Source organism: Protopterus annectens, chromosome 2.part0, assembly GCF_019279795.1.
Source record: "Protopterus annectens isolate FY-2018-M chromosome 2.part0, PAN1.0, whole genome shotgun sequence".
NCBI lineage: Eukaryota > Metazoa > Chordata > Ceratodontiformes > Protopteridae > Protopterus > Protopterus annectens.
The window spans coordinates 130,388,806-130,404,526 of record NC_056728.1 but is presented as its reverse complement, the minus strand read 5'-3'; the positions used below and the strand labels follow the sequence as shown (position 1 = coordinate 130,404,526).

The window sequence follows — 15,721 nt, the reverse complement described above, 5'->3', positions numbered from 1 at the left end:
AAAGTGCTTTAAGATTACCTCATTTTAATGGATACTTTACAGCTATGCAGTTAAGGCAGAAATATTTAACACAAACAGAAGATTATACATCAAAATGCAAATACATGATGATGAAATGGGGAATTTAGAAAAATACGGAAATAGCAGGTTTCTGGATGCAGATCCTTAAGGAGAATAACTGCCAATGCTCAGACTATTAAATTCATAAATCTGTAGAACATATTCAAAGAACGAAGCCAACATGGGAATGTAGAAAGGAGATTTTGCAGATACAAATAACTGCAGGAAGGGGTACAGAAATTAGTCAAGAGGGGGGTGGAATTTAATGCAGAAAACTGTCACATGAACCAAGATATTGGGAACAAATAACTAGAGAGAGGGATAAGGCCAAGCATTACTTTGAATTGCATGTTAGAGACTGCATTCCCTACCAGGGACTGATATTAGAGTGTAAGGAAAGAGAAAGGGACAAATGAACGTAAACTGGGAAGACCAGCTCTGGTAGAGTTTTTAATCAAGTCTAAAACAGAAGTGATTATTAAAAAGGATAATTTGTACTGCATATGAAATAATGCATGTTAAGTGTAAGAATATATCAGAAAAGGGTTGAAAAGATTGTAAATTGCCTTTCCAGTCTATCTTCCCAAACAAACAATGGGAAGCCATCTGCATGGTCCCCCAATATGTAACAATGTCCAGAAGGCTTATGATTATTGCTTGGAAGTGTTTGCATAAGTATCTTCATACACCAAGCAGACTTCAGAGAAATTTTCCTCAGGTAGACAGCAAATGTTGGAAGTGTGGTAGAAAACAGAGGTAACAGAGAACATGTCTTTTGGAAGTGCAAACATTAGGCAGATTTTCCAAATTCCCTACACTGTACTGTCAGAAATGTTGGGGGAGCAATGGCTATAATTAAGGGATTTTTTTTTTTGTCTGGGACACAATTTCTCAATTAGCTAGACATAGTAAAGCCTCACTAAATGTAATGCTGCCAAAATCTAAACCAACAGTATTTAAAGTACTGAATATTGTAAAGGACATAAAATCTCATGAGGTTGTACCTACGGAAAAAAAAAGAAGCAAATTACACAAAAATAAGAGTGTTGTCTTAGGGAAGGTATAAATTGAGAAATATATGTAATGTAGTGAGTAATAATTGGTAAAAGAAAAAAAAAACATATATAATGTATGAATATGAAATACATTACTGTGTGTGTGTGTGTGTGTGTGTGTGTGTGTGTGTGTGTGTGTGTGTGTGTGTGTGTGTGTGTGTCTTATGTGATAATTTAATAAAGGTGTTTAAAAACAAAAACATGTTCTCAATCTTGGAGCACTGCTATGGCTATGCAGGCAGAAAAGTACAAGAGTCTCTATGGGTTAGCAAATGGAATCTAATAAAATTCTACATCACAGTTATGACTTTTAGAAAATTTCACCAGCTAATGTCCACTACCTCCTTCAGTCTTTTAAAAAGTTTCAGCAGTCACTCAAAGTAGTGATTGGGGTGCACTGTGTTTAATATAGATATCAAGCTTTTAGTGTAATTTATTCTAATGAAATAAATGAAAGATCAATAACTTGTCACTCATCCTCACAGCATACCGCAGAATATACGCTCCTGTTTTCTCATTCTCATCTTGCACCTATATCCCCCCTTTGCAGGTTATAACTCCACATCTGATTTTAACTTTTCAATCTGTTCAAGATTCTGAACATAATTTAAGGCATCTACGATGTTCAAAGTGTTCTGGGTATTGGGAGATGATCTATGTGCTAATTTATTGTTAGGCTACATTATTTATTTTTAAACAGGGTTCTATTCCTGGTTCCTGCTTCTTTCCTTCATTTCCATTTCCTCAAGGCTACATTTTCGAACGTGTTCTGACAGAATGCAATTCTTTATCATGGCTACACTTCAAAATAAATAAAGACAAGCAATTTATTTAAAAGCATCAACTAAAAGACATTTAAGAAGGAATGATCATGTTAAAACACTTACCAAACAGATATATCGCTCTTTGTGCAGCCATAAAGCCAGGGACTCCCATCCTGTCAAAATAAACAAACTATCCAAATCGAGTTATTCTAAATGTTACATGATAGAACAAACAACATGAGGTTGTTCTGTACACAATGAAACCTTTCAAATCCACATAAATGTCAAAGAATACTTGTAAAATCACAGAATACTCTCCAGAATGCTCTCCAGATTGTAGACTAAACAGAAGAAATAAAGGAAATTAAGCAGAATAAAACTGCATTTACTGAACTAACCTCCACTGCTTGCTCTATTTCACCCTGTCCCTGCAGTCACATAGTCCACCAATCTTCATTCTCATAACCAGTGTGAACCCCTAAATTCTAAGCTGCAGTCTACTGGATTTCACATTAAATGTTAAATTCGGTTATCCAAAATTTGTTACTGTGCCACTGTTTTTTTTCCATTTTTCAAGTTATTTACCTGCCTAAAATATATCCATATATATTTTTTATTACTTCATCCTTCTTCCACCTCACACCTTAAGAAAACCACCATCTCTAGTTCTTTGTTACTAATGAACCAACTGTGATAATTGCTTAATATCGATAAAGTGTTAGAAAATACTACAAAACCAGTCCACACTGCCATACCATACTACAGAGTACAGTATCGTAGACATGAATAAATTCCTCATGAGTGAAGACTTGCACTTGTCAAACCTCTCTTTAAGGGAAAGGGGAGTAGGATGAATCCAGAGTCATACAGATACAAGTTTACTTTCATGTTGTGGAAAATAATGGAGAAGGTAATACTAGATAAGTTATTGTGAGAATTGGAAAGGCTGGGACATAAAGGCCATACATCCACATGCATATGTTGAAAATAAATCTATTACCACCAGTAACATGATGTTGTATAAAAAGAAGTTATGTGCTCACCATACTTTTCATCTGTGTTGTCCATGTTCATTCTTCCTCAACCTGTGGGTTCAGTTCCAATCCTCGGAACCGACACGGCTGCTACAATAGCTCTTGGGAATGAAAAACCTCTTGAGCTCATCTCTTACCCACAATGTACCTACCTCAATTACCTCAGACAGAGTCTGCTGATAGAAACAGACAAAAAGGCTTTTAATGGAGACTATCTGGAACTGCAAAACTATAACAAAAAAGGTAACTATCAGTCCTCTGTTCTTCCAGAAACCAAGGGAAAGGGGTTGGAGGGTGGGGAGTTGAGGAAGAATGAAAAAGGACAGCACACATGCAACATTATGTTGAGTACATAACTTCTTTATCTGATGATGTCGATTTTCATTCTATCCTTAACCTGTGGGACAAAGTCCCCAGCTACCTTACATCCTCGATAGACTCAAGGAAGGATGTTCCTAAGACCACTGAGCAGAATGATGATCTAACCCTGGTGACCAGATCCAATTTGTAATGAGTAAGAAAGGTATGAGGCGTTGCCCAAGTTGCTGCTGCACAGATATCATCCATGGAAGTGCTAGACTGGAATACAGCTGAGGTTGCTACGGTCCTGGTTGAATGAGTTCATAAGGGTTTTGTGAAAGGAATGCATGACTTGGAATAAACAAATGAGATACAATCAGTGAGCCACCTGGCTAATGTCACTTTGTTCACAGGTTTTTCCCAGTCTGGTATGTGAGAATATGCGAGAAGGAAACAAATAATTGGTCCGACTTCCTGAATTGTTTTGTTCTGTGAAGATAGAATTTCAATTGCCTGTGAAGCAAATGTAAATATTCATCTTTGTTACTGAAGTTGGGGAAAAACACAAACAGTTAGTACACTGGTGGATACTGGTATCTGAAACCACTTTAGGAAGAAATGAGAGGCTGTTTCTGACTGAAAACTCATATCTTTATGAAAAACCAGGTACAGAGGTTTAGAGGATAAGGCTCGAATCTCTGAGCTCCTTCTAGCTGAAGTTACTGCTACTAAGAAAATACTTTTCCAAGATAGGAACTTGAGATTGCAATCATTAGCTGGTTCAAAGGGGGATTGAGTGACTGCAATACCAAATTCAGGTCCCAAGTAGGAGCACGATCTCGTAGGGTGGTTTTAAAAGAAGAGTACCCCTCAAAAAAGCTTTACAAAGTTTGTGGAAGCAACTGAAAGCCTTGAAAACCAGTATGAAAGTTGGATATCACTGCTAACTGGACTCTGATCGTGGAAGCCAAAGTTTCTGCACTGAAAAGTAAAGCTAAAAAGTGAAGACTATCATGATTTGGAGCCGAAAAAGGTTCACCTTTATTCTGGAACACTAAATGTGCAAATCTCTTCCATTTACTGGTGTAAAGCTTTTATGTAGATGGTTTGAGACGATAGTAGAATGCGTTGGACAGGGGAAGAGAGCATGGGTTGCCTGGCTACTAATGGAAATGGAGAAACCAAGCTGTCAGCTTGAGATTCAGAATGTCTGGATGAACCATGCCTGTCAGATGGGATAGGAGATCTGTACTTGGATCCAGTATCCAAGGTTGTCGAATTAGGGGAGACCAAAGGATGGGGAACCAAATCTGTTGAGGCCAGTAAGGCACTATCAGGATAACTGTGCTCTTCCACCTGATTGCTTTCTGAAGGAAATTAATTGGGAATTAATGGAACTGCAGGAAAAGGCATAAAGAAGACAGGTGGGCCAACTGTGAAGAAGAGAACCCCTTGGTAACTGCTCCTGTGGGGGGATCATAGCAAAATAGCTGCTGAACTTGTTGTTTAGGGTAGAGGCAAACAGGTCGCAGCATGGCTGACCCCATTTTCAGAATATCTTTTCTGAGACTGTCTGATGGAAGGACTTGTGAGATAAAAGTATGCACCTGCTCAATTTGTCTGCTCTCACACTGGACTTCCCCGGAACGTACATTACTATGAGAAAGTGGTTGAACGAGATTGCCCACTGCCACACTCAGACCTTCTTAACACAACAGGTAGGATCTGGTTCCTCCTTGTTTGTTGCTGTACCAAATAACTGACATGTTGTCCATTTGAATTACAACTGTTCCCGAGGGGAGAGCATCTTGGAAGGCCTGCACTGCTCTTATCCCCAAGATGCTGATGTGCAAATTGGCCTCTAATGGAAACCAAGTGCCTTGGACCATCCTCCCCAGACAATGCCACCCCACACCCTAAGTGGAAAGAGTCAGTAGTCACTGTGGCCTTAGGTTGAGGAGGAAAAAATGGATAGCTCTGTAAAATTTGATCCGACTGAATCCACCAGGTAAAATCTCTTTTACGAATATTGTTGATTATGATGGGTGTTGACAATGGCTGGTAAAGGATGGACCATCATGCTGCAAGCAGCCATTGTAAAATTCTCATGTGAAATCTGTCCAGGGGAACATGCGTCACATGCTGCCATGGGCCCCAGCACCTAATCTAACCTAAGAACTAATCGTGCTGGCACCTTGTTGCTGTTAACTTTATGACTTGAAAATGGATGGTCTCCAGTCTTGGTGGGGGAAGGGAGGCTACTGCAATATTTGTGTTTAAGGAAGCCCCTTTGAAGCATAAAGTTTGTGTTGGTTCTAGATGAGATTTTTCATAATTTATGGTTATGCTCAGGTAAGAGCATGCTTGGAGAACTTTTTCTCTTGCCTCTAACATTTGATGCCTAGTTGTAGCTGTGATGAGCCAGTCATCCAAATATAGAAGCACCCGAAATCCTTGCAGTCTCAAGTGAGCTGCTATCACTGTCATGCACTTGGTGAACACCCTTGGAGGCTGTAATGAGGCCAAAGGGCAGTGCTATGAATTGATAATGACCAGCTAACAGCCGAAGTGTAAAAACCTTCTAGACTTTACTGTTCATCTTCATGTGACAGTAAGCATACTGAAGGTTTATCGAGCACATCCAGTTGTCCTGTCCCAAAAAGCGAAGACTGGACTGAACTGTGACCATCCGGAATTTGGTTCGCTGAACTGATCTGTTTAAATTGCTGAGATCCAAAATTGGTCTTCAGTCCCCCGTCTTGAACCACATTCTTTCACTACTGTGTTGATTCCCAGAGAAGGGTCTTTGCGGAGGAAAAACAATTGCCCACAGCAGAAAAGTCTTCACATCCTTCTCACACCTGGTCAATATATCGCTAACTTTAGGGCTAAACAGAGACATGCTGTCAAAGGGGGGCACTGACAAACGAAGACTTGAAGGGCTCTGCAAAATCACACAAGCTTATTCAAGTGTGTCTCCTTATGGCAACACCTGAATCCGCTGCTCTAGCCATTCCCTCAGCTGTACGTGAAATGAGCCTCATGGAAGAGTTCGACATGGAGGTTAGGGTGACCAAATGAGAGATAACAGACTCCCAAACCTCTTCAGAAACTGCTCCTGAGAGGGTATCTGATAGTTCTTTAATCAAATTCCTTTGTAGTCCGGTGAAGTATGCCAGGTAGTTCAAGGACCGTAAGGCAAAGGTTGATGATGCATAAACTCGCTTCTTAAATCGATCCATTGTGCGAGACTCCTTGTTGGGAGGATGGATAGAAGAACTTTCCTCTGCTAGTTCCTTTGCGGCTGCCACCATAAGCATGGTATCCACAGGCAAACTTTTTGTCCAGAATGGCTTATCTTCAGGGGCAGTGATTTTATCCAGTCTCCAGGGAACAGGCTCAATAGTTTCAGGGGCCTCCCATGCCCAACTACAGACCAGCTCAATGACCTCATCGGTGGGCAGAATTACCAAGGAAGTAGATGGGCAGGTACCAAATGCTTGCAGGTAGATGGATTCCTCAGACAAAGGATTAATGGGCTTCAAATCACCTCTCTGCTTAAGGATTTCTAGGATATCTCCAAAGGAGACATGATCAGGAGGAGACTTTGGGGATCCTTCGACTTCCTTGAAATCCGTATCCTCTGTGACACATTCCTCCTGGGAATCCAAGTACCTCCTCTTGCACTTTTTCTTCCTAGAGACCTCCTCAGTGGGGTGGTCTGGGGAGGTATCAGAAGAGGGTCCAGCCAGCTGGGAAGCTTGAGGCTTTGGTACTCACTGACCTAATGCAAGAAATGGTTGACATTCTGGTCGAACATGTGACAAGGTTGGTTGTTCCGAGAGGGAAGGAACCGACTGACTGATTTAAGTAGACAAGGCTCTCTCAACCACCTTGAAAGCCGATCCACCCAGGGAAGGAAAGAATCCCAGATACAATAGAACAGAACTCAGAACTGTAGTCCCTCCCTGTCCCGGGGAGATCCCCCCCCAAGGCAGAAGCCAGAGCAGAGCTGATCCATGCTAAAGCTCCAAAGTGCAGAAAATACTCTGAAAAAATATGAGTGGACTCAAGCCCCTCAGAACTGACAGGAGAGATACGGCTCCGAAAGGTCTCCGGTTCTGAGTGAGCCAGAGAACTCAGAGCAACCACCAGGACTGAAGATAAGGATAACTTGGGATCCAATGCAGTCAGTACAGGACAGCTTGGAACTGATATATCTGAAGTTTCTAATAAAGTTAGACAAGGAAGAAAATGAGGGGGAGTTGCAGACTGAAGTCTCTGACCCAAAAGGGTAGGGAATTGAGGTGGCCCCTGTCGCACCTTGTGCCCAGTGGATATTTCTCACCAGCCTCTCCATGTCATCTTCAGTAAGACTTCTGGAAGAACAGGTGGACATGACAGAGGGAGACTTAGGTCTTTCAAAAAACAGAGAAGGGAGCCTGTCTGGGAAGGAGTCTATGGAAGGAGAATATTTAGTTCTTGGAATTGGAAGAAATTCATGTGTCAGTAGCAAAGAAAGACTTATCATATCACTTCAGAGTCGAAGACAAGGCCGGATCTGAAGTCTTGGGTGCAATACTCTGTGGTTCTGACAAATGTACCATAACTGAATGTTTGGGCAACTTTGCTATCTGTTGCGAGGGAGCAGAAGGAACCTATACTTTTGTCTTCTTCGGGCTTGGACTCGATTGGGAAGTTGTAGCTGAAGAGCTTCTCTTCTTCACTTTTTCTGAAACTTTAGAGAAGGAAGAAAAAGCAGGACTAGAAATGCTCGATTTAAATGTTTTCCTTTACATGAGGAAGTCATTACAGATATGGCCTCTCCAAAAGAGGAAGTAGTCCTTTTAATACCAATTTATTTTTTCCTCTCTGCAAATGTCAGATGACTAAAGGGGTGACAAACTGAACAGTCCTCATGAAGATGGAGGGGGCCCAAACAATGCACGTAAAGATAATGTGTGTCATAAGGAATCTTGTGACCACACTTCTCACAGTGTTTGAAGCCCACCAGGCCTTTTTCTTTATCTGCCATTTTCACGTAAAAAGCTTGCACACACACCAAGCATGCTCTCTCAAACAAGAGCCTACTAGGAGACAAAGAGGGACATAAGAAGTTGAAAGTTGTTTTTTTTTTTTTTTTAGGGTAAAGTAATTGTGGAAAAAAATAAGAATATCAACTATGATATTTAAGAACTACACCAGGTGTAGCAGAGAAGAAGAAAGGCAAAAAGGGATACTAACAACAGTACCTAAGAATAATTTTGTACTTGGAAAGGAAACTGGCAAGGGATCGTTTTTCAAGAAGGTAAAGAAATTTCAAATTATAGAAGAAAAAAATTGAAAATACACTTATCTGCTAGAGAGGATATGGCACCACATCTAACTCACAAAGCAGCAAACTAAATCTGAGGTAAATGAGATAGCTGCACTGTGAGTAAGGAATGAGCTCAAGAGGTTTTTGGTTCCCACAAGCTATTGTAGAGGCCGAGTCGGTTTAGAGGACTGTAACTGAATTGACAACATCAGATCAATATAACAGCAGCTATAAATGAAAAATTGTGCTGTGATGTAATTTCTATATATTTAACTTCAGCATTTGATAGGGTCATACATAAAACACTGATCAATAAATTAAACCACTAGGTACTGATGTAGTCTTGTTAAGATGTATAGCTGCATGGCTTATAAATAGGTCATGGCAATTATCATACAGCAATTGGACAGGTGAAATACAAGGTTAGTCAGGGTGTCCCACAGGGCTCTGTCCTAGGTCCAAGGCCCATGCTTATTCAGATTGTATCTTTCAGATCTATCTTTTTCATTTGGGGTGTTCTACAGTCTGCATGCAGAAGACATGAAAATATATAAGCGGATTACATGCATTACAGAATGGCATGTCCGCAAAATAACTTGACTAAATTGACCATTTGGGCAAGGGAGAATAATATGTCGATAAACACATCAAAACAAAAGTTTTGTCCTTACCATAACATTTGATCCATGTTGTCCAATTTTAATCTTGTTCAAACGTATGGGCTATCAGATCCAACCTCAGAGAAGACTTCGGAGCTTCATCAGATTCAGAATTCTGACTTGTCCCCTATACATAATTCCCTAGGCTCTGCCTTAGATGCTCAGATCGAGTTTACCCTCCTGTCTTTGTGAAATATGTGAACATACTGCCTAAAGGACCTGTTTAAAGAATTAACCCCTTAATTCAGATAGACCAAAGTTGTTCAAGAAATCTGGGTACAGTCTCACATGACTGTGTACCAACAGGGAATAAAATCCACTCAGTCTCGAAACCAGAGGTGACAATCTGGAAGAGGGCTGGAGAGGGAAGTTTGAACCTGCTAAAAATCAGACAGCATGGATATAACTTGAGAGTGATTACATAACTTTCGTACTCAATGTTGTCTATTTTTGCCCGTTTCAAAGGTAAGGGGCACTCCCAAGCTGTCAAACCCGGTGCTATCAAGGAAGGACACTCCTGAGTATGGTGCAGCCAAAGGAAGAACGTGACCTGGATTGTACATCTAGCTTTCAGTGAGACACAAATGTGTGTACAGTGGTCCAAATGGTCATGGTACAAATGTCATCAATGGTTAAACCTCTGCAAAATGCTATCAAGGTAGTATCAGCTCTGGCTGAATGGGCTTTAGGTTTACACCGCAAGGGTAACTTCTTATTATATACAAAAGAAAGGCAGTCAGATTGTCATTTGGATAAAGTAACTTCAGCAAATGCCTTTTCCAAATTTTGTTCGAAAAACAAGTGAACAATTAGTTATCCCTTCTAAAATATTTTGTCCTGTGGCTATATAATCTGAGCTGCCTGTGGACATGTAACATATGAAGTAAGTATTCTCCTTTGTTTGAAAACCATGGGGAAAAAAAAAACACAGGCAAATGTACTAACTGATTTACATTATGTTCAGATGCCACTTTAGGAATTAAGGATGTGTTATAGATTTTCCTTTAGAACTCTGTGGAACACTAGATATGGAGGCTTAAAACAGAGGGCCTGCAGCTCTGGCTGACGTCACTACCACTCAAAAATTGTTTTTCAAGTAAGGAATTTTAGATTAGCAGTGGTAGCAGGTTCAAACTGTATCTGAGTTAGAGATTGTAGCATAATATGTCTCTAACGGGTGGTCTCAGTACAAATACCATTCAGGAAGGCTTTTTAAATTTCAGGAAAAGATATTGCAATGTCTTTACATCGAACATGAAAATTCAAAATTGCAGCCAACTGTACTTTGGCGGTGGCAAACCTAGAACCTTTATCAAGAAGATCAGATCAAAATTCTAATATGGATGAAACACGTGCTGAAAAGAGGTCCCGACCTTTGGAGTAGGCCAAAATCGAAAATCTCTTCCATTTACTCAGATAAATTTTCCTAGTGGATGGCTTCTGTGAAACAGAAATAATTAGAAGTTATGTACCTACCATAACGTTCCATGTTAGTTGTCTTCTTCTCGCCTTCTTTCTTGCTGGATGGCTTCGGCTCCGACTCGGCGAATACTAAAGCTCAAGAGCTAGTTCCACAGGCTCGAGGCTCCCCTATATCCCACAATGCTAGGCGGTAACTACTCAGATCTCGTTTGATAGCTAGACCAAGCAACAAAAGGCATCTCCAAAACTTGGAGAAAATAATCCACCTCTAAACCTGAAGGTAAGGTATCCTAAACCTAACAAAGGGAAATAGAGGTGGACAAGCTGTGGGAAAAACAAAGATGAGAAGATCACCAGAAAAATAATCCTCTAGGTCTGTCCAGGCTTGGGGGAAGGAGGGTGGGATGCAAGAAAGAAGGCGAGAAGAAGACAACTAACATGGAATGTTATGGTAGGTACATAACTTCTAAATGTTAAGTTGTCTATCTCGCCTTCATTCTTGCTGGATGGGACCGCGTCCCTAGCACCTTGTCCCGGGTGGCCTATCGGAACAGACTCTTGAGTACAGTGGAACCAAAGTTGGCTCGGCCTCTAGACGCAAAGTCCAACTTATAATGGGAAATGAAGGTATGGGGAGAAGCCCAAGTAGCTGCAGAACAAATCGAATCAATAGGCAGTCTGTCTTGAAAGGCTATAGATGTGGCTAAAGCTCTAGTTGAATGAGCTCTGGGTTTGGATGGCAACTGTTGATGTCTGATCTCATAAACAAGGGTAATCAACGAAGTAAGCCATCTAGAGAGAGACACTTTAGTAACTGGAAGGCCCATTCTACCTTCCGTATAGGAAATAAACAGTTGATCGGACTTCCTGAACTGTTTGGTCCTGTCTAAATAGTACCTAAGTTGGCGATGAATGTCCAAAGCAGTGTAATTTTTGCTCTGATCTGTTTGAATAGTTAGGAAAGAACACTGGAAGATCAATGGTTTGATTCAAATTTGCTGGTGAAGCTACCTCAGGCAAAAAGGAAGGATTAGTACGTAAGGATACCCTATCCTTATGAAACAATAAATAAGGGGGTCGACTGCACAGAGCATGGAGTTCAGAAACCCTTCTAGCTGAAGTAATAGCTACCAGAAAAAGTGTTTTCCAAGATAGTAACTTCATTGAGCATGAAGCCGCAGGTTCAAAGGGGGGGAGAATTAAAGACGCTAGAACCAAGTTCAGATCCCATTGAGGAGGAGGATCCTTGATAGGTGGTTTGAGGAGAAAAACTCCCATTAGAAAGGCTTTACAGAGCTTGTGAGCCATAATGGAAGACTCTGAGACACCTACATGAAAGTTCGATATAGCCGCCAATTGAACTCTGATGGTAGACGGAGACGAACCTGAGTGGAAAAGTTCAGCTAGAAAATCCAGGATGGATTGAATGGAAGCAGTTAAAGGATCTATATCCTTTGACTCTGCCCAACAGGAAAAATGTTTCCATTTGCTATTATAAATCTTCCGAGTGGAAGATTTATGAGAAGCTATCAAAATATCTCGAACTGAGTGAGATATTAAAGGAAGCCTGGCTAAGGTTGGAACTGGAGTAACCATGCTGTGAGGTTGAGAGAGGGAAGGGAGTGGTGCAACTGACCCGACTGATGGGTCAAGAGGTCTGGAACTGGGTCCAGATGCCAGGGTTGCTCCAACAGATAATGGTGAAGAAATGGGAACCAAACCTGTCAAGGCCAGTAAGGGGCAATGAGGATCATGGAAGCTTTCAGAGCGATGGCTTTCTGAATTAGTTGAGATATCAGTGGGAAGGGTGGAAAGGCATACAGAAGTCCCCGGGGCCAATCGTGGACTAGAGCGTCTCTGCTGAGGTGGCCTGGTTGGGGAAAGAGGGTGAAGAAATCGTCGCACTTGCTGTTTTGGGGAGTAGCGAAAAGGTCGTAGCAAGGCTGGCCCCACTTTTGAAAAACTTCCTCCAACACTGAATTCTTTAGAGACCACTTGTGAGGCATGAGGATAGCCCTGCTCAATTTGTCTGCAATCACATTGGACTTCCCGGGAATGTGCGTTGCTAACAGAAACCGCTGAGAAGAAATCGCCCATTGCCACAGTCTGAGTGCCTCTCGACATAAGGGGTAAGATCTGGTTCCGCCTTGTATGTTGATGTACCACACTACAGACATGTTGTCTGTCTGAATTGCTATAGTTCCCTTGGGAAGAGAGTCTTGTAGGGCTTGCAACGCTAGAAGCACTGCTCTCATCTCTAGGACATTTATGTGCAAGTGGCACTCGAAAGGCTGCCACATGCCCTGGACCGTCCTGCACTGGTAATGCCCCCCCCCCCCACCCGATCAGGGAGGCGTCCGTTGTCAATATAGCAACCAGAGGAGAGGGAATGAAAGGTCTTCCTAGAAAGAGCTGGGGGAATGTGATCCACCAAGAGAGATGATTCCTGCATGATTGAGTTATCGCAATAGAGTGGGACATTGGAAGTCATTGGAATGACCATTGTGTGAACAGCATTCATTGTAAGATTCTCATGTGGAAGCGGGCTAAGGGGAGGAGAGGGATAGCCGCCATTATTCCTAAGACCTTCAGGATCAGTCTGACTTTGACCTTGTTGCTCTGCAAGACAAGAGAGACCTGCCTTGTGTATGTCTGCTACCCTTTGCTCTGCGAGTCTGGCTGACACGTTGATGTGTCTAGATTTGCACCTATGAAGGTAATAACACGACAAGGCGACAAGACAGACTTTTCGTAATTTATGGAAATGCCTAGTGTTTGACATGTGTGTAAGGTGTAGTCTCTGGCAAGGAGAAGATGCTTGGTGGGGGCTGTTAGGAGCCAGTCATCTAAGTATGGAATACCTGGAATCCTTGCCGTCTCAGATGAGAGGCGACCACCGCCATGCATTTGGTAAACACTCGGGGGGCTGTAGTGAGACCAAAGGGCAGGGCCCTGAACTGGAAATGACTGGTTCCCAGCCTGAAGCAGAGAAATCTCCTGGAGCGTCGGTTCATTTTGATGTGATAGTACGCATCCTGGAAATCTATAGAGCACATCCAGTTGTCCCGCCCCAAAAGGGGCAGAATGGACTGCAGCGTGACCATCCAAAATTTCGTTTTCTTGACAAACTTGTTCAAGTTGCTGAGATCCAAGATGGGTCTCCAGTCCCCTGTTTTCTTTGGCACCAAAAAGAATTTGGAGTAGATTCCGGATCCTTATTGGTCTGCTGGAACTGGTTGAATAGCTCTTTTTGAAAGCAGCTTTGAAATTTCTAGCGCTGCGTGTTCCCTTTGACTGGGTTGAACGTTTGGAAGGGAACTTTTGGACCGTCTTGGGATATGAATGAACGGAATCTTGTAGCCCTCGGATATGATCGACTGTACCCACTTGTCTTGGGTAAGGGAAAGCCAGGCTTCTGGGTACAGCGATAATCTTCCTCTGACTGCCTCCGAAGGTAGACAGCCGGGCAGCCCCTCAGGGGTGCTGAAAGGGTTTGTCAGAGAAGTTTCTCTGCTACCCTGGTTCTGCGAGCCCCCTCTGCCTCTAGGACGGCATCTATTATTATTGTTCCCCCCTCTGCCTCTAGAGGGGAACCGACTCTGTGCGTCAGGCAAGACTCCCTGTGGTTGTTTGCGGAACCACATCTTTCCCCTTCTGACCTTTGGGGTAAGGTCTAGAAGGAGTAGAAAAATGGACTCCCACGGCAGAGAGAGTCTTGCCTTCAACCTCGCACCTAGTCAGGGTTTCCTTCACTTGAGGACCAAAGAGGGATGATCCATCAAAAGGGGAGTTAGTGAAGGACGCCTTGAAAGGGTCCGCAAAGTTACATAGCCACATCCAGGCATGCCGACGTAAGGCCACGCCTGTACCTGCAGCTCTACTTGCTCCATCCGCCACGTATGAAAGGAGGCACATGGAGGAGTTAACTATTGAGTTGAGGGTCGCCAGCTGAGATTTCATCCTATCCTGAAAACCCGCAGCTGATGGATCCTTTAACATTTCACTCGCTTCCTTGAGCAAATCCCTCTGGAGATGAGTGAAATGACACGGGTAATTCAGCGAGCGTATAGAAAAGGTCACTGACGAGAACATCCGCTTACCGTACCTGTCCATAGTCCTAGACTCCTTGTTAAGAGGATGGACAGGTACTGAAGGATCAGCTAGCTCCTTCTTGGTGGCCGCAGCCACCACCATAGCATCAACAGAGACGCCTTTGGATAAGAATTCTTTGTCCTTGGGGGCAGTGATAAATTTTGACGGTCTCCTGGGGGTGGGTTCCACTGAGTCAGGAGCCGTCCAAGCCTTCCTTGCCACCACTTCCATGAGGGGGTCAAAGGGAGGGGACACCCAGGAGGTGGAAGGGCGAGAGCCAAACACCTCAAGATACACTGATTCATCCTCTGATGGGTTAAGGGCTGGCCAATTCCCCCTCTGTTTCAAGATTTCGAGGATGTCCGCAAAGGAGACATCTTCAGAGGGGGAATGAGGGGAACCCTCAGAATCCTCTAAATCAGTGTCAGAGGTGACAGACTCAGGGGAGTCGATGTGCTTCCTCTTGCACTGCATCTTCCTAGGGGGCTCTCCTACAGGGTCAGGAGAGACCTCGGAAGAGGAGGAAATACCCACTGGGGATACTTGAGGGGCTGGCTCTCTACAATCCGGGATGAGGGGGTGAGAAGAAATCACCGCAGGCACCGTGGAGGGAGGGGCAGATGGAGCCGACTGTGGGGTTGAACCAGGTTCTAACACGCCCCTCATGACCTCAAAGGCACCCCTGTCAGGCAGAGCCAGAGGTCTCCGCTCCGAAAAGCTGAAAACCTCCCTCAGCACCGACAGTGATGGCTCCGAGGTCGATGTCGGAGCCGAACTCACCAGCGCCGAAGCACCGAGAGGGAGAACGGGGTCGGACAAGGGTCCGAAGCCACTCGCCCCCTCGGAGCCGACAAGGGAAGTCCGGCGCCAAGATTCCTCCAAAGAAGACATCGGAGCAGACGATGGTGCCGAAGACAAAGGAATCGGTACCGACGCACCCACAGTCTCGGGTCCGACCAGCCCCGGCTCCGAACTCAAAAGAGTCAGAGGAGGAACATTCTGAGTGACGGGGAATAGC

The 15,721-nt window shown here is 43.3% G+C and overlaps 1 protein-coding gene across 1 annotated transcript in view; it reads right to left on the bottom strand.

Annotated features, from left to right (window-relative positions):
• PGAP1 (post-GPI attachment to proteins inositol deacylase 1) overlaps positions 1-15,721 on the bottom strand; it is a 2,682,422-nt gene that overhangs the window by 1,981,053 nt on the left and 685,648 nt on the right. The window contains exon 9 of the mRNA XM_044060619.1: positions 2,003-2,052. Coding sequence (XP_043916554.1) covers positions 2,003-2,052 — 50 coding nt within the window. The remainder of the gene's footprint in view (positions 1-2,002; positions 2,053-15,721) is intronic.